The sequence below is a fragment of the Dipodomys spectabilis genome, unplaced genomic scaffold (genome assembly GCF_019054845.1).
Source record: "Dipodomys spectabilis isolate Male_0828 unplaced genomic scaffold, ASM1905484v1 ptg000095l, whole genome shotgun sequence".
Lineage (NCBI taxonomy): Eukaryota > Metazoa > Chordata > Mammalia > Rodentia > Heteromyidae > Dipodomys > Dipodomys spectabilis.
The window spans coordinates 33736377-33755168 of NW_024870772.1; the positions used below are offsets into that span (position 1 = coordinate 33736377).

General features: G+C 44.7%; 1 protein-coding gene across 1 annotated transcript in view; it reads left to right on the forward strand.

Annotated features, from left to right (window-relative positions):
• Nucleotides 1–18323, forward strand: part of LOC122112684 (arachidonate 5-lipoxygenase activating protein) — a 32355-nt gene extending 14032 nt beyond the window's left edge. Inside the window, exons 3-5 of the mRNA XM_042685569.1 lie at nucleotides 5789–5859; nucleotides 8885–8966; nucleotides 17848–18323. Of these exons, the coding sequence (XP_042541503.1) occupies nucleotides 5789–5859; nucleotides 8885–8966; nucleotides 17848–18010 (316 nt within the window). The 3' untranslated portion in view covers nucleotides 18011–18323. The remainder of the gene's footprint in view (nucleotides 1–5788; nucleotides 5860–8884; nucleotides 8967–17847) is intronic.
• The last annotated feature ends 469 nt before the right edge of the window (nucleotides 18324–18792 follow it).

Sequence of the window (18792 nt, forward strand, 5' to 3'; positions counted from 1 at the left end):
GAAAGAAAGAAAGGAAGAAAGAAAGAAAGAAAGAAAGAAATCCTAGCTATTCAGAAGGCTGAGATCTGAGGATCACGATTCAAAGCCAGCCCAGGCAAGAAAGTCTGTGAAACTCTTATCTCCAAGTTACCAGCAAAAAGCCAGAAGTGGAGGTCAGTCTCAAGTGTTAGAGTGCCAGACTTGAGCAAAAAGTTTGAGAGAAAGCTACCCAGGCCTTGAGTTCAAGCCCCAGTACTGGTGATTGAAAAAAAATATATATGTATATGTATATATATAAGTCTATGCTCTAGTACCAGTGGACATGTACCACTATCAGGCCCTTAATATTCTAGGTAGCACTTCTGGTTCCTCTTTGTGCAAGTAAACACTGGTTGCAGAAAGGAGAGTGGTGTCCAGAGCTGTGTAATTTCCTAAAATGCGCAATATGGATTCTACGTTCATGGATCATTAGCAACGGTCACAAAGAAGAGCAGGTTCTTTACTGGCAGAATTTTGAGAACTTCTAATATGCTAAAAGGCAGTCTGATGTTTGGTTCTCCAAGAGAAGAATGTCTTATTCAATCGTAGATTCTTCCCTACCCTCAACTTTTCTCCCCTTCTGCTCTTCTCTTATTTTTCCTCTCCTATTCTTCCTCTCCTCTCCTCTCCTCTTCTCTCTTCTCTCCCCTCCCCTCTTTCCCAGTCTTCCCTCTCCTTCCCTCCCCTTTCTTTTTCTGTTATCAGAACATGTTCTGGAAATATCCAAAATATTCTTCCTTGCACCTCTCAGCATCCCATGTAGACTCCATTTCAAGGTGTGTAGATTTGAACAATTATTTGAAGATAATGCGTTTGTAATGGTCCTATTGGTTTGCACCAATATTGTTATTATACTGCTCTTAGTCGTAATACTTCCTTACTTAAATGAAATTAATTCAAACCAATTAACAGAACAGTAGTGGCTCTGTGATGTAGCACTTGCCTAAAATGTGCAAGGTCATGGGTTCAATTACTCAGCACTCCTTCCCACCACACATAAACACATGCCCCCCCCCCCCCCCCCCATTACAGTGTTCCTGCATTTTACTCTTGAAAGTGGAGAAGAATGAAAGAGAAAACAGCACAAGTTCTGTTCATGACAGTGAGCATGTAGGGCATTAAATTAGACATAGCACAGAGAATTCCTGTGAGACCTGCCTAACAGCTCCAGTTTAGATTTCAAGAAATGAGAGTAGAAGTGAGGTTAACAGTTCTGGTTTGAAGAAAAGAATGGCATAAAGCTCAAACAAAAATCCAGAGAAGTGTAATGTGTCAGGACAGGACAGGACATTTCCACCGTGGTAGGAAGGAGGATATTGAAACAATAATTGCCTCTGTTCATTGAACGATTCTCATAAGCCACATGGCACTGTTTTCATTCTAGTCTGTCAATGGCAAAGGAGGCAATTACATATATCTTCCTTCACATCCTATAGAGGAAGAAATTGGAGAGTCTATGAGGCCAGGAAATGCATGCACATTCACATAGCCAATAAATGGCAGCCCTGGCATTGTGAACAGGCCCTGTGGGTCCCCCTAGTGGCTCTATGGCTCCTGTTCTCAAGGAGGGGCATGTGGACCTGGGGCTTTGCAAGCACTGGTAATTTTGAATAGGACTGGCTTGTGTTAGCCCAAGGAAGAGAGGAAGAGCTTCTTCTCTGCCAGTTGGGAGAGATCCATTCTGTCCCAGACAGACCATGTTTTATTAGGAAACAAGGTTATTTGAAATAATAGGAGAGGGAGAGGGGAAGGAGAAAGGCAAGGGAGGAAGCGGGTAGGGGAGTGCAGGACAAGACAGAGGAGGGAAAGGAAGAAGAGAGAAGCCAGGCAGGCTGCCACAATCCTTTCAGGACGCACCTTCCATGAGCTGTGGGTCTTTGACTCTGTGCCCCATCTCCTAAAGATTCCCCAACACCATTAATAGCATCAAATGAAACTTTGGAAGATACTACTAAGATCCAGACCACAGCACCAGATTTCTCAGTGGTGCCATGGAGGCCTGAGACCTGAGCAATTAGGAAAGCATCTTTGCTCAGAGAGTTTGCAAGCCATGAGCTAGTGGTCCTCATGCTGTAGCCAGGATCACTCCTGGAGCTTTTTGAAATAGATCCCTCAGCACCTTCCTCTAGCTCCTTCTCATTCTGGAAGTCTGAGGTGGACAAGCATTTGCATTTCTAATAAGTTCTCAAGACCATCCTCGAGAACCCATGCCTCATTGGTTAATTGATCAATTAATTATCTTGGTTTATTTTAGTTTATTATCTTTAAGTGGTTTGTATGACGATTTTCCTTTCAACATCTTGAGAATCCCTGCTTTAGACTTTTGACTTTCAGATCTTCAGCGAGTCTTAGAATTGTTTCCAATCTCTTAATTTTGTAGGTTAGAAAATTAGAAAATTAGAATTAGTTTAGCCAGGCACCCATGGCTCACATTTGTAATCCTAGCTACTCAAGTTCGGAGAGCTAAGGCTTGAGGTTTGAAGACAGTCCAGGCAGAAAAGTCTGTGAGATGCTTTTATCCAATTAACTACCCAAAAGCCAGAAGTAGAGGTGTGGCTCAAGTAGTAGAGTGCCAGCCATGAGCAAAAAGCTCAGGGAGAGCACCCAGAACTTGAGTTCAAGAGCCCAGTACCAGCATACTCTCTCACACACTCCCCCCCCCCCCCAAACAAACTAACAAAAACAAAAAGATGCTTTGCCCTTGGTGAGCAGCTGATTAAAGTCAGAATAAGGACTAAGTTCTAGTCATGTGCTCTTCCCCATGTTCAGCTCTTCATGTCTTGTTCCATTGCGTTCCACACTTTAGGTCTATTTATAGTCTCCATGTGGACTGCAAATTCCTCATGAGGCCACCTAGTGTTTAATTTAGATTGCTCAGAGGTTCAGGCCTGGCTTTGGTGATGGATCCTCCAGGTGTGGAGCCTGACCTCTCCACCCCTAGTTGGGAGCCTGGGGAGAGTTAGTTTATGGCTCTGAGCCTGGGTTTGTCATCTACAACAGGGACAAAATTCTGTGGTAGGCAGAATAATGGCCTTCAGTACATGCCCACATCCTAATCCTGAGACACTCCCTACCCCCAATACATTACATTTCCCTGGTAAGGAAGAATGCTGGTTGTTCACTAGGGGTTATTCTGGATCATCTGGGTAGGACTCAGTGTAATCCTCAGGGTATTTTAAGTGGAGAAGGAGGAGGCAGGTTTAACATCTGAAAATGGAAACAGCCAGGAGTCAAAACAAGCTGGAGATCTGCAGAGGGGAGAGAGGCCAGGAACCCGACATTCTCCACAGAGACGAATAAAGATAAGCCTGCCACACCTTGACTTCAATTAATTAATTCATGAATAAATTTTGGTGCCAGTACTGGGGCTTGAACTCAAGGCCTTGCTTGTTTTTTTTTTTTCACTCAAGGCTGATGCTTTTCCCTTTGAGCCACACCTTCACCTCTGGCTTTTGGATAATTAGTTGAAAATAAGAGTCTCATAGTACTTTTCTGCCTGTGCTGAGTTAGAACTGTGATCCTCCGATTTTTAATCTCCAGAGTAGCTAGGATTACAGCCACGAGCCACCACCACCTGGCACACACCTTCATTTTGCTCAGGAAGATCCATTTCAGACTTTTATCCTCTGGAACTTGTATTTTTTTTCTTCCAGCCACTAAGATTGCGGTGATTTGTTACAGAAGCTCCAGGAAACAAGTACACTCTAAAAATGATTACTTGTATGTTTCTCTTCCTTTACTTCCTTCTTTCTTTTCTTCTTTTTGCCTCAAATCCTCACTTCCTGTTTTCCTTTGAGTAAAGATGAAAATCCTCACAGAGACCTATAGATCTCATCTCCTAATTAGGGCCTGCCTGATCCCATCTTTATTTTTTTGCACATACCCCTTCATTCATTCCTTTCCAAGTGTTCTTACTATTCTTTATACACTCCAGACCCACCTTTGTGCATATACCTCAGGACCTTTGCATATGTAATATATGCACAATTTTTTTCTGCCTCAAATGCTCTTAGATAATTAATTGCTTATCTTACTTCCTCTTCTCTTTCTGAGTCTTTACTTGATGTCATCTCATCACAAACCCCTCTGTTAAAATCGCAAACCTCCCCAGCCCTCCCCTTCCCCTGCTTTGCCTTGTCCCTCCCTCTCTCTTATCATCAGCTTACAAATAGTATACTTTCTGTGTTGTGTGTTGCCGGAATCCCCCTTCCAGAATGGACACTTCATAGGGAGAGTGGTCATCCCAGCCCCTGACGGTGCTTGGCGGGGATCCCGTGTGCAACCCTTCATGGCTGAATACATGAATGAATGTGCACATTTCATCTTTAGTGTCTTCTCCTGCCTCTGGGCTGCAGGAGCTGGGTCTGTCCTGCTCCCATTTCTAGTCCCCATTCATACCTGCTGAACACACAATGTAACAGGACAGGAAGGAATGGGAGAAACAGAGTTGGGGACCTGTGACCTCAGTCCACCAGTGGAGGGAGACAATTATGTTCCTTCTCTCCCCTTGCCTTCTTCACTCCTCCTGTCCTTTCCCCCATCCGTCCATCCATCTGTCCATCCATCCGTCCATCCATCCATCCATCCATCCGTCCATTCATTCTTCTATTCTGTTCCATTTCCTTCCTAGTTTTTCTTCTTTCTCTGTTGGAGATAACCCCAGTGCAGGTGATTCTCTAGTGATGATTTTCTTGCTTGTGGCTCTTCTTGCTGGAGTGTCTTATGAAGCCAGAGGTGATGGCTGGGTGTCAGCAAGGAGGATAGATTTCCCATATGGTTTAATTCCTCATGGTTGCCTGACAGGAATCAAGCTGTGAGTATGCCTGTTGCTTAATTCTTGGGATATCTTTCCTCCATTCTCTTCCCAGTTGCCTTCCAGCCCTAGGACTTGGATGGAGATGGGAAGATCTCAGACAGGAGATGCTACAGGTTCAGGAGAAATTCTGGGGCCAGATGCACTGCCTGGGAGTGAGCTTTGAAGGAGCACAGTTGCGGATAGGGTCTGGAACTTGTATTGTTTTTAAGCCACTAAATTTGTGGCCACTGGTTATTCAAGCTTGAGGAAACTCCTAGAGTGCTCTAGTGTACTCAGAGGAAAAGGGTGGATTTCAGGTAACAATAGACATCAACTGAGAGCTCAGTGCCTGGTCCAAGGTATCCCCACCCCCACCCAGCCTCCGAAGGAGATAGGATTATAGGTGTGAGCTCCATACCCAGCTTGAACTACTTTATATGTGAGGTAAGGACAGTTTCTGACACATAGGAATCAAGCCATTGGCATGCTAACTTTCTCCCATCAGTTTTTGTGAATGGATCCTGATTTCTTTCATGCTTCAGAGACTGCTCTCCTCCTTAGCCTGCTCTGCTGATGTGTGTCTGCTATACTGAAGTCGTTAGTCAGGCTTTTCTTCCCCCCAGTTACACATACCCTGACTGGGACCACACCCTGCTGTCAGCATTGCTCACTTTTCAGTTCCAAGAAGTGCACGGATGCAGCCAGGAATGGGAAGGCTGCCAAGGTGAATACATCAGGAAACCAAGCTTTTTGATGGCTTCCCTCTAGGAGCCGAGTTAATGGATCCTTAACATGTATTTTCTTCTTGCCAGTGTGTTGCTGACGTGGCTGTTATGTGGGTCTTAGTGGGAGGATGTAACTGGAGTGATCAAAGGGATTTGTGACTCTTGCACAGTGCTGCTGGTCACTAACTTGGGGCTCCAGGTAATTTTCAGCGCATATCACAATAACACGTGTTCTCTTTCTTGTTGACAGCCAGAACTGTGTGGACGCGTACCCCACTTTTCTAGTGGTGCTTTGGACTGCGGGGCTACTCTGCAGCCAAGGTAACTCAGAATTTTTTTTTTTCTAGAATGTGCATCTCACAGAGGTTAAAAAGGCAAGCTCTATGTTGAAAAGCCTTTGCCTGACCTCCAGCTCTGATATGAGAAGCCCAGGAGAGCCGAGAGCCCTAGGACCTGCTGTTCCCAGCATGCTCTGGGTGGCTCTCCTCCAGTGATAATGCATTGCTAATACTTGCTCCCTGGGGGCTGGCTGAGAGCGGCTGTGCTGTCAGGGGTGGTTTAAGGCTAAATGTGACTCAGAATCCTTAAGCAGTGTTAGTTCAGATACAAGGGCATTATAAATGAGAGTGCTCAGATACAAAGACATATAAACGACAGCGCCTGAAGCATCTATTCTGGGACTCGCTGTTGCTTAGCTCTTCTGCTAACAAGCTCCTGGCGTGGTGGCCCTTGAAGAATAGATGGTCCCAGAGTTGATTCAAAATTAAATGGAGCAAGGGGCTGCTGGTGGCTCAAGCCTGTAATCCTAGCTACTCGGGAGGTTGAGATCTGAGGATCGCAGATCAAAGCCAATCCAGGCAAGAAAGTCCATGAGATGCTTATCACCAATTAAACAGCAAAAAGCCAGAAGTGGAGGTGTGACTCAAATGGTTCAGTGCCAGCCTTGAGCAGAAAAAGCCAAAGGACAGTATGCAGGTCCTGAGTTTAAGCCCCAGTAGAGACACACACACATGTACACAAATTAAATAGAAATGAGAGTCATAGTTATTGGTTGATTTTGGAGATTTAGCATGTCGGCTTAGCCATCGCTGGCATCTGTCAGCTTTGGTGATCAGTTCCAGGAAGGCCCATTCAAAGAGGCCATGAGCCATCTGCTGAAGAATTACTTAAACCTGTCATTTTCTCCCCACTCTGGAAAGTATATGGAATGGACATCAATCCCTCTCATTACCTGTGAGGATCCTTTGTTTGGGAAGAGAAAGTCATCTGTTCAAATGACCTAACTGTCAGGCCACAGGGGCAAGACTAAGACCCAGATCTTTCAGTCCCAAATTCCAGAGTTTTCACAAGCATCTTCTTGTATTTTTCTAAATTTGCATATTAAATAGACATTGAATTTCCATCTACTGAGATCTGTGCCTGGATATACAGGCATAGGGTTGGTATATTGAGGGGCCGAATAAAGCAGAGACAACATGAAATGTACACTCATGGTCAAGATGGATCAGGGAAAAGTGGACAAATGGATACATGGATGCCAAGAACAAGGTACCAGGAAGGATGAAGGCTAGGGGAGGCTAGCAGGAGCCACCCAAGGGGCACTGTGTAGCGTTCCCCTGGGCCTGTAGAGCTGCCATTAGCTTACCATTTATTTTCTATTTTCTATCCTGAGTGATGCAAGAATCATGTCTGGCATTATTTGAAAAAAATCATATCAAACTATGCTCCTACTAGGAACTATGATTCCTTTCATGTCTAGCTGACATATGAGCTAGATGAGTCCACAGTATCTCTAACTAGGTAGGTTCAAAAGATGTCTAAAAGTGTTTTGGAGACCTCAGAATATGCATATTCTGTCAAAACAAGCATTGACATTGCCTGGCCCAAATGCATCAGTCAGCCCTGATTATTGCTATTTGCTATGAATATAGAATATTATTTATTCATTTTTGTGGTACACAAGTTTGATTTCAGGGCTTTGTATTTGCTATGGGATGCTCTACTTCTTGGGCTCCATATCTCCAGCTCTCCCCGCCTCCCGTTTTTCTTTGCTCTGGTTATTTTTGAGATAGGGTTTTGGTTTATCTTCAGGGTGTTCTGGAGCATGAGCCACTTATTTTCACTTCTGGCTCTACCTGGGAATGACAGGCATGTGCTACCATGTCTGACTTTTTCCATTGAGATGGGAATCTCATGAACTTTTTACTCAGCTATACTCAAAACACAACTGATCTCTTAAGTAGCTAGGATCACAGACATGAGTCATCATTACCCAATTAGATTGTAGGATATTTTAACTAGAAGGATTCTAAGAGATCATTCTAGCCTAAAGTCCTTACTTTACATAGCAGGACCCCAAGGCCCAAAGAGACAAGTGGTGTGCTTAAATTTTAGAATTTTAGGGTCTCAATATGTTCCCAGTTGATGGTCCAGGTGGCCCAGGTTACTACTATGTTACTACAGGTTACTATGGGTGCTTCTCCAGTACCCCACAGAAAATAATGGTGTATGCCCTTTTTATACCTGGCATCTGTTTGGTCCTGTTCAGTTGAGTTCCCATCCACAGGGAAATGGATCAGCAAGTCAGAACAGAGCTTTTCTTTTTTTTTCTTTTGCCAGTCGTAAGGCCTGAATGCTTTCATTTCTACAAGCCTACCCCACACCCCCACTCCCTGTTACCTGGAAGCTGTAGTCAGCCTTTGTCCATTCCCAGAGTGAGTTTAGTGCCAGTTCTGGTTCTTCGCTTGTGGAACAGAGACTCCCAGTTCCAAGTTCAGGACCTCAGGGGGCTTTTGGGGTGCCTCTTGTACCTTCTTACCAACAGGCTGAAATACAAAGGGAATTTCCTTCACCAGAGAGATCTTCTCCAGACAGTAACAATTATGCATGGAACCACTGTTCTGCTGTGGGAAGCCCCAGGGCTACGCTATTCTTCAAGACAACCAGTCCCAGAGCTGGGCTCAAGTTCAAGTTCTGTCCCGTGCTTACTACATGATGGTCTTACACAACCTTTATGGCTACTTGAGCCCAACTTTTCACATCTAAAGTTAGACATGTTGATACTGGTTATGTTGAAAGGATTCACAGGACATGACAGCTAAACAACATTTTCTACATCATGCCACAGGACTCATCAAAGGTCGTATAATTGTTACTCAAGTTCTCCATTGTCTACCGGCCCCCTGGCTTTTATCTGAAGTTCAGATGACCTTCTACCACCAGATTCTGTGGCTCTGCTGGATCTTGTTTCTACTGTTGATTGCTTTAAGTCTTTATTGTCACTATACTCACAAAACATGTTTAAGTGGCTGCAAAACTAAACCAGATGTTTTCATTTCTCCCTTAGTTCCTGCTGCCTTCGCTGGACTGATGTACTTGTTTGTGAGGCAGAAGTACTTTGTTGGCTATCTGGGAGAGAGAACTCAGAGGTGGGTCCCGGACACTGTGGCAGAACCTGGCATAGTTCATGCCTTTCCATCTGAAGGAGTGCTGATTTAAAACAATATTCTACAAGACAACTTTGGGTGAAAGAGGAGGGTTGCCTATGGAGGGAGAGGCTTGCTTGTCCTCATTTCTTTGAACTTGGAGTGCTCTGAACATACAACCAGGGCCTTGTCTAGTTTTTTTCACTAACAATTTTTATCCATGGATAGAAACACATGTCTGTGACCTCATCTTCTGGGAAAGCTGAAATAAGAGGATCACAGTCTGAGGTCAGCCTGGGCAAAAGCAGAAGACCCTAGTGCTCAATCCCCCACCACCACCTAAAACAAAACAATATCCTAAAACTAAAAGAGCTGGGGATCAGTGGCTCAAGACTGTAATCCTAGCTACTCAGGAGGCTGAGATCTGAGGATTGTGATTTGAAGCCAGCTTGGACAGGAAAGTCCATGAGACTCTTATTTCCAACTAAACACCAAAAAGAAGCCAGAAGTAGAGCTATCGCTCAAGTGGTAGGGCATTCACACTGAGCAAAAAAAAATAAGCTCAAGGGCTGCACTCAGGCCCTGAGTTCAAGCCCAGGACTGGCACAAAATAAAGAGCTGAAGGCACGGCCCAAATGGTCAGTACTTGAGTTCAAGGTTCTGAGTTCAATCCCAGTACTGAAAACGAAACAAAATACCCAGAACGCCAAATCCCACAGTTGCTCAGCATAGTGCTGGACCCCCACAGGGTGTTTTGACACGGTGTTGCACACTCCTTGCATTCCAGCTTCTTTCACCATGCAGAGTCTGCATGGGAATGACTTTTTATGTCTGGATTTCTAAGGATGCAACATGTCGTTGCTCACTGTGTGAAATGACATCTACAGCTTCCACCTTGCAAAACATTGTCTTGAGTACACAGATCTTCCTGGAGCCCACGACAGGAAGGTGGGACGAGGTCAGACACAGTGGTGAGAATGTGGCTGAGTCACCAGTGCAACGTTGACAACGTTGCTAGACAGAAAGTCCCAGGGTGGCCCCATACCAGTCTCTGTTCAGGACCCTTGGATTGGCCAGTCTAGATTTAGATAACATATGTGATGTTTCTGCAGGAAGATGATTTGAGCTCCAATGTAGCCCCCGTTCTTGATGTACCCAAGGGAAAACTCCCCTCCCCACCCCCATATCCAGAAGGCTGTCACCTCATAGGCTTCTCTATTCCCTGGCCTTCTCTACTACTTCCTTTTTTGGCTTTAGTTTCTCCAGCTCTGTGTTTTACAGAGCACCTCAGGGATGGGATGGGGTGGGGGGAGGTGGGGACAGAGGCGGGGAGGGCGCGGAGAGCTCTTCCTTGCTTGGTACATAGTAAGCAATGTCTGAAGGAGGTTGATGGATAAAAGAACTACCCTGTTGGGAGACTAGGAGCCTTCCAGACGCGGTGGCTGTAGGAAGCACTGATGGGGAGCGGGCTGTACTCTGGAAAAGGGTCAGTTGTTCTTATATGAGTTCTTTCCCCTCCGCCATCTATCTTGTGCGTTTACTATTTGTCCTCTCAACTGCAGTTCTGTCATCCTCCCATCCTCAACACTGTCCTAAGTAACAGGCATTACTCTCTAGTACCCTGGGTGGAAAACATCTACTTTTCTCCAGGTAATGATAACTTGTTCTTACATGGCAGGGTGGGTCCAGCGATGAAATAAAAAGGCCTCTCAGCCAGTTGTCAGGGGCTCAAGCCTGTAATCCCAGCTACTCAGAGGCTGAGGTCTGAGGATCAACACTTGAAGGCAACCCAGAATGAAAAGTCCATGAGACTCTTATCTCCAGTTAGCTAAGCAAAAAGCCAGAGCAGAGGTATGGTGCAAGTGGTAGAGTGCTAACCTTAAGTGAAAAAAGCTAAGGGATAGTGTCTGGGGCCTGAGTTCAAGCCCTAGTATTGGCACGCACAGGCACGTGCATACAAATACACATGCCTGTGCATGCATATGCGTGCACACACACACACACCACCACCACCACCACCACCACCACCACCACCACCACCACCACCACCACCACCACCACTATCACCGCCACCACCGCAAGGTTTACAGTAACATTTCTATTTAAAGTGAAAATAAATTGAAGAGCAGAGACCTGTAAGGAGGCTGGAGGTATGGTTCAAGTGGTAGAGTGCTTGTCTAACAAGTAAGTTCAATTTCCAATATCACACACACACACACACACACACACACACACACACAAATTGTAATTTTCTGTAGTCTGAGCTACTCGAGAAGCTCAAATCAGGAAGATTGTGGTTTGATATCAGCTTGAACAGAGAAGTTGCCAAGACACTTTCTCAACCCACAGCTGGGCATATAGCCATATGGGAAGCTAAGATAGGGTGGATTACAGTTCCAGGCCAGCCTTGGTAGAGAGATCCAGAGGACTACAACTCAGTGGAAGAAGCTGAGGATGGTCATGTGTACCTGTCATTCCAGCTAGGGCAGTAATTGAAACATAGGAGGCTCCAGGTCTGGGTACATACCAAGGCAGGAAGTGAGACCCTAGCTCAAAAATAACCAAGGATAAAGGTGTTGCTCAGCAATAGTGACCAGGTAGGCCATGGCCCTGAGTTTAACCTCTAGTACTACTCTTCCCCGCTAAAAAAGAATAGGGGTGGGAGTTGGCACTGGTAAGGCAGGGGAGATTGGTGATTGGCTGGATGTCAAAAAATGTGAAGCTGGGGCTGGAACTCAGGTCTCTGAGCATGTACGTTCACCCTCTGCTATACTGCAATGCCTCATTTGAGACGTTTCCAGCATACTTCGGATGGGAATTGTTCTTTTATATGTGCATGTAAACTTTACACTGCTTGTGGAGAGCCCATTTGTTTTAGAGCTAAGAACCAGATTGTAGTTTCCAAAGTCAGAAGGATTCTATAGGACGTCAGTGTGGTACAATGAGCAGAACTCCAGGATTCTCCGGGTATGTGTGAGCTCCCATTCTGCTTCTTCCTAGCTGGGTGGACTTAGGCCTATCACTGTACCTCTGTGTTCAGTTTCCCCAGCTGGAAAATAGTAATATGTCCTTACAGAGTGGGTGTGAGACTTAAATGAGATAGATATAAAACATCTAGCCCCAACAAATCCTTGATAATTAGTTTTTTGTGTGTGTGTGCTAGTACTGGGGCTTGACCTGAGGACTTGGGTACTATCTCTTAGCCTTTTTCTCAAGGCCAGTACTCTACAACTTGAGCTACACCTCCACCTCTGGCTTTAGGGTGGTTAATTAGAAATGAATCTCATCGATTTTTCTTTCTGGGTGGCCTTCGAATTGAGATTCTCAGGTCTCATCCTCCCGAATAGTTAGGATTACAGGTTTGAGCTATCCACTGCCTGGCCTATAATTTAATTTTTACCTTCTCCATCCATTTAGAATTACACATTAAGTTTTAGAAACAATAAAAGGCATGTCTGGATTGTTCCAGGGCTAATGATCCCATCCATATGTGGTGCACTGTCTAAGCTCCCAACCATTCCTCTGTCCTTTGCCTCCTACCAGTCCCTGGTGGCTTTGCCTGAGCCTGAGATGGGATCTTACTTGGCAGACACCACACCCTCCCCCAAGGTATGGCTACCAAATCTAGCTAATCCAGGGTTCTGAGCAACTATCATCTGTAGATCTGGCAGATGCTAGAGGAAAGTTAGAACCCTAACCCCATGTCTAATTTCAAGAGACTGACAGGTATGAGCTGGGTCTACATTCATGCTTCGTGAGTCAGAGTGCACAACCAGGCCCCTGTCTGCCAGCCATGCTGTATCTGGCCCTAAAAGAGTTACAACATCCCATCTAACTCCTGGGGCCTTAACTCCTTTGAGTGTTCCTTGAAGTAATATCATTTCTTCAGGAGGCATACTGTCACTTTCTACTGCGGTTTTACCTTGAGCTTAAGACATCTGCAAATCATTTTCTTGTTTCTGAGGGAAGTATATGGTGCCTCATTCATGCGATAGATCTGAGACACCTGACTTTTCACAATTTAGCTTTCCCGAACCCTCTGTTCTCTGACTAAACATGGCTGCTTACTTGGTTGCTTTTCATTTTCCTTTCTATTTTTTGTTTTTTGGTTGTGGGGCTTGAACTCTGGGCCCAGGTACTATCCCTGTGCTCTTCAGCTCAAGACAAGTGCTCTACCACTTGAGGCACAGCTCTACTTCTGGTTTTCTGGTGGTTCATTGGAGATAAGAGTCTCATGGACTTTCCTGCCCAGGCTGGCGTTGAACTGCCGATCCTCAGATCTCAACCTCCTGACTAGCTAGATTACACGTGTGAGCCACTGGTGCCCAGCTACATTTCCTTCTTTACCAGACCTAGCTGATGACTGTTCAGTTTGCCAGGCTGTAGAGCAAAACACCCTGAGCAGCTCAAATAGTGGAAATTTATTGGCTCTACATCCAAGAGACTGAAAGTCCAGATGCGTGTCAGCAGGATGGGTTGCTCTAATGCAGGGATGGAAAATGATTGGACTGTAGGCACTGTAAGACCTTCAAAATCTTTTAGTATATGAGGGACAGACGCATAATGCTTTTCATTGGCTACCTGCCATTAGCCTCTACTGATAATTTTGTATGACCCAGAGGACCCTCGATGGAAGAAGTTTCTTAATCCCTGCTCTAAAATCTCTTCCCTTGGGATAGACAGCTATCCTCTTGTGTCTTCACATTGTCTTGTCTGGGTCCTTCTGAACTTGTGTGTGTGTGTGTGTGTGTGTGTGTTGTGTGTGTGTGTTGTGTGTGTGTGTTTGTCTTTATTGTCTTTCCTTAAATGAAATAGTCAGTGTAGACTGCAGCTCCTTCTAAACTTCACTTGGTTTGTATTGCTCCTTCAAAGATCCAATCCCCAGGAGGGATGGGGCAAGAGAGCCACTGGCCAGAGGGTACAATGATTTGGTTAGATGGGAGGGGGTTAGTATACTGTGGCAGTGCCCAGTGATCACAATGAACAGAAATATATTGTATATTTCACCATTGCTAAAAGAAGAAACCTTTATGATTCCCCCACCCCAAATATGGTAAATTAGTGAGGTCATGATTATGTTAATTGCTTGAATGAATTGTTCTACAAAGTGCAGATACGTCAAAATATCACATGGCGACAGGGACTGGAGGCTCACACCTATTATCTTAGCTACACAGAAGCTGAGATCTGAAGATCTCAGTCCAGGAGGGAAAGTCCTTAGATGCTTATCTCCAAAGAACCAGCAAAAAGGGTAGGTATGGCTCAAGTGGTAGAATGTTAACCTTGAGAGAATACAACAAGAGTGTAAGGCCTTGAGTTCAACCTCTAATACCAGCACAAAACAAAAACCAAAACCCTGATCACTTTGCATCTTATCAAATACAAACCACTATTGCTTTTCAATTAAAAACAAATGAACAATAAGCTAAAGAAAGACCGGGTCCCTTTCTACAGTATTCTGAGACAGTAGCAGTTGGGACTTCCACATAGGAGTTTGGAAGGAGCATAGTTTGGGCCCTACTTTCATTTGGAATCAATGTTGTTCTCCAAAAGGGGACAGAATTCCTTGCTCTATGAATATGACTATAAACAGGCAACTGAAAAGAAAAGGACAATCTGGCATCAGTGTATAGCTGTGACAAAAAGCCTGAGAAAACAAATTAGGAAAGGTTTCTTTTGGCTGATTGGCTCATGGTTGCAGAAATTTCAGTCCATGGTGTGCTGGCTCCGTGTCTTTGAGCCTGAGGTGAGGCAGAATATTACGGTAGTAGGAGAGTGTGGTAGAAAAGACTTACCTCTTGGTGTCCAAGAAGGAGAGATGTTGAAGAAGAGGGAGAGGGAGGAGAGGGAAAAAGACAAGGAGGAAGAGGAGGAGGGGGAAGAAGAAGAGGAAGGGGGAGAGGAAGGGGGAGAGGAAGGGGGGAGGAGTGAGCAAGGAAGGGGAGGGATCAAAATATTTCTTTCAAAGGCATGCCTCACAACCTACTTCCTGTGACTGGGCCCTGATCCCTTCAGCTATGATCTTCATTTATTGATGAGGTTAACATCCTCATTATGCAATTACTTCTCAACAGCACTACTGGTTGGGAACCCAACATTCCCTACATGAGCTAGTAAGTTTCTTTATCTAAACTCTAATGACCAGCTAGCCATACTTTTCAAACTTTCAGATGTGTGTGAGTTGTAGGGAAAAACAGATTGAAATGTAGAGTGTGACCAGATGGGTGGCTTATGCTTGTAATCCTAGCTACTAGGGAGGTAGCTACTGGGAGGATTGTTGATCTCGGCCAACCTAGGAAAAAGAGTTAGTGCTCCTCACTCCCCACCACTGCATCTCAACCAATTAAAAGCTGAGTGTGGTTATATGCACCTGTCATCCTAGGCATGTGAGAAGCATAAATAGGAGGATGGTGGTCCAGGCCACTCTAAGAATAAATATATGGTCTTATTTGAAAAATAAGAGAAGCATAAAGGCTTGGGTATATAGCTTAAATGGCAAAGCATTTACCTAGCACTCATGAAGCAATGAAGTGCTGAGTTTAACTTCCCCGCATCCAGTACTATTCAAAAAAGAAAATGAAGAAAGGAAGATGATGTGGAATCTAATTCCTAGGCTGAGAAGGACCTGAGAATTTTTGCTTTCTGATCAGCTCTGGGCAGATGCCTCTGCTGGTCATTTTGTATGGAGAAGGAAGATATTTAAACTGCAGAGCAACTTTTAAACTCTTGTTTTAGGAACATTGTGAGTTCTATCCTGAACCTTTGGGATTGGGATACCCTTTAAATAGATAAAATCTCTAGTTTGAAATCAGTGCATTCTCAGTTTTATACCCCTGAGGGCGCCTTCCCATGGCAAGAAATGACCTGTTCAGTTGAGCTGGTTGTCCTCAGAAAGAGGTCCTGGTTGCCAGGGACACCCTTGGTAAGTCTTCATTAAGAATCTTAATGGGCTGGGAAGGTGGCTCAGTGGTAGAGCGCTTGCCTTGCATGCATGAGGCCCTGGGATCGATTCCTCAGCACCACATAAGCAGGAAAAAAAAAAAAAAAAGCTGGAAGTGGCGCTATGGCTCAAGTGGTAGAGCGCTAGCCTTGAGCTGAAGAGCTGAGGGACAGCGCCCAGGCCCAGAGTTCAGTCCCCACAACCGGACCCCCCCCCCCCACAAAAAAAAAGAATCTTAAGGAGCCTTACCTTGATTCCACAGACTCACTAGCTGTGCTCACACGGCCCAGCCACAGCAGCTGGTGGATCCCGCAGAGAAAATGACCAGTGGCTCACATCTGTAATCCTAACTACTCAGGCAGCTGAGATCTGAGGGCTGAGGTTCTAAGCCAGCCCTGGCAGGAAAATCCATGAAATGCGTATCTCCAATTAACCACCAAAAAGCTGGAAGTAGAGCTGTGGTTGAAGTGGTAGAGTGCTAGTCTTGACCAAACAAGCTCAGGCCCTGAGTTCAAGCCCTGAAGCGCGTGCATGCACGCGTGTGCATGCACACAAACACACACACACACAGACACACACACAAAACATGGGTTTCACATCTCTCTGCTCCCAGCTGGTACCTGCCTGAGAAGTTTAGGATTGAAAGTCCTGGAGGAAAAGAGAGAAATGGTATATATATATAAAAGGTCCTTCTCCCTCCACTGTCTCTGTTACTGGGTGCTTGGTTATCATCAATGTCAGTGAGTTATTTCCAGGCAACCTCAGGAGTATAGATTGGACCCCTAGAGACTAAAGTACCTTTCAGATTCTACTGGCATTTCTGGCTTATTTTGATCACTTCTATGACCACCATTTGTGAAAGGGGACAGTGTGGAAAGCATTTCACCCTCTTGCTTGGCTATTTGCTCAAGGCTGGCACTCTACCACTTGAACCACATCTCTATTTCTGCCTTTTTGGTGGTTAATTGGAGATAAGATTCTCATGGACTTTCCTGCCTAGGCTGGCATTAAACCTTGATATTCAGGTATCAGCCTCCTGAATAGCTAGGATTATAGATGTGAGCTACTGGCACCTGCCTTAAAATTATATTAAGGGAAGTAAGCCAGACCCAAATAAACATAGGTCCCATGGTTTCCCTTATCTGCAAGAGAAATAACACGATGCTGAAGTAAGGATATAGGTTGACCCATTGTGACAACGAGATGTTCAAGACACTATGTTGAAAACGAACTTTATAACTTTGTGGGGGAGGGGGTGGGGGAGGGAGGAGTCGGGGAGGTGGGGAGGAAAGGGATGGTAGGGGAAAAACAAAGGAGGTGGTAACAATGCTCGACTGGAAATGGACTCATGTAACTGTAACCCCTCTGTACAGTATCTTTACAATAAAAATGTATATTAAAAAATGAAATACAAAGACAAAGGGTAAAGAAATGCTGCAATGGTACTCACTAGACACCATGTTGAAAATGAACTATACTACTTGTGGGTGGGCTGGGGGGGAAAATTGGGAGAGAGCCAGGTAAGGAGTGACATTGTCCAAAAGAAAATGTACTCTTTACTTAATGTATATAACTGCTACTCTTCTGTTTCATAAAAATATATCTATAGCTATATCTATATCTCCTAAAAAAAAGAAAGGGTCTTAATGAGCTGTTAACATTTCTAAACCTCAGGCCAATTGCTTGACAATCAGCAGGACTGAAGAGTGAGGAGTGGGTACCATCCAGCCCTGATACCAATGGGCTTTGAAATCCAGTCTCTTTGACCTTGGCTTTGAAATAGATTCAGAGACTTAAGTGTAGCAAAGATGCTTTGGCCCTACAGCGAGAGCAAGTGGGGAAATGGAGCATTGTTGAATGAAAGGCGCTGTTGCTGAAGCTCCATGGGTCTGACAGTGAGACAAGTATCATTTGGGCCTACAATTATCTGTCTTATTTTTACAGCACGCCTGGCTACATATTTGGGAAGCGAATCATCTTGTTCCTGGTCCTCATGTCCCTGGCTGGCATCCTTAACTATTACCTCATCCTCTTGTTCGGAAGTGACTTTGAAAACTACATAAAGACCATCACTACCACCATCTCTCCTCTGCTTCTCATTCCCTAGCTCCCTGTGGAGTGCGGGCTCAGCTGATCAATACCTAGGAGTTGTCATAACTCAGCCCTTTAAAGGATCCTGCTTCTCTTCTCTATAGATAGCTGTAAATCTAATGGCCAACCGGGCCTCACAGCATGTGTTAACCTTGCTTTTCCAGGAAGAAGACAATTTCGTGTCAGCTCCCTCCCCCTCAACACATCAGTAGCCTCTCCGATTTATTACTCAGATCCATTCTATATGTTTCATGACTTGCTTTGCTTTCTGATGGTGTTTTGTGGCCAGATGCATGTTTTCTTAAAATAAAATGCACAGACAACTTTCAGGCTAATGCTTCAGTTCTTCATAGCTGCATTGTGAGTTCATTTCCTTTCACCTAAATGATTATAATAAAAGTATACTAAAGCCAGGTGCTGCTAGCTCACATCTACCATCTTAGTTACTCAGGAAGCTGAGATATGAGGATTGTGGTTCGAAGCCAGCTTCTGGTAGGAAAGTCCATGAGATTTTTATTTCCAATTAGCCACAAAAAGAAGAAACGAAAAAAGAAAAAGAAAAGAAAAAAAGTGTAGCTCAAGTGGTAGAATGATATCCTTGAGAAAAAAGTTCAAGGACAGCACCCAGGCTCTGAGTTCATGACCCAGCAATAGAAAAAAGAAAGATATGCTATGCATCCTGTGGATAGACAGACTTCCTTAAGAGTCTTTGATCTATCAAATACTCTCTCTCTCTCTCTCTCTCTCTCACACACACACACACACACACTCCATGTGGATTAGATTGGGGTATTTCAT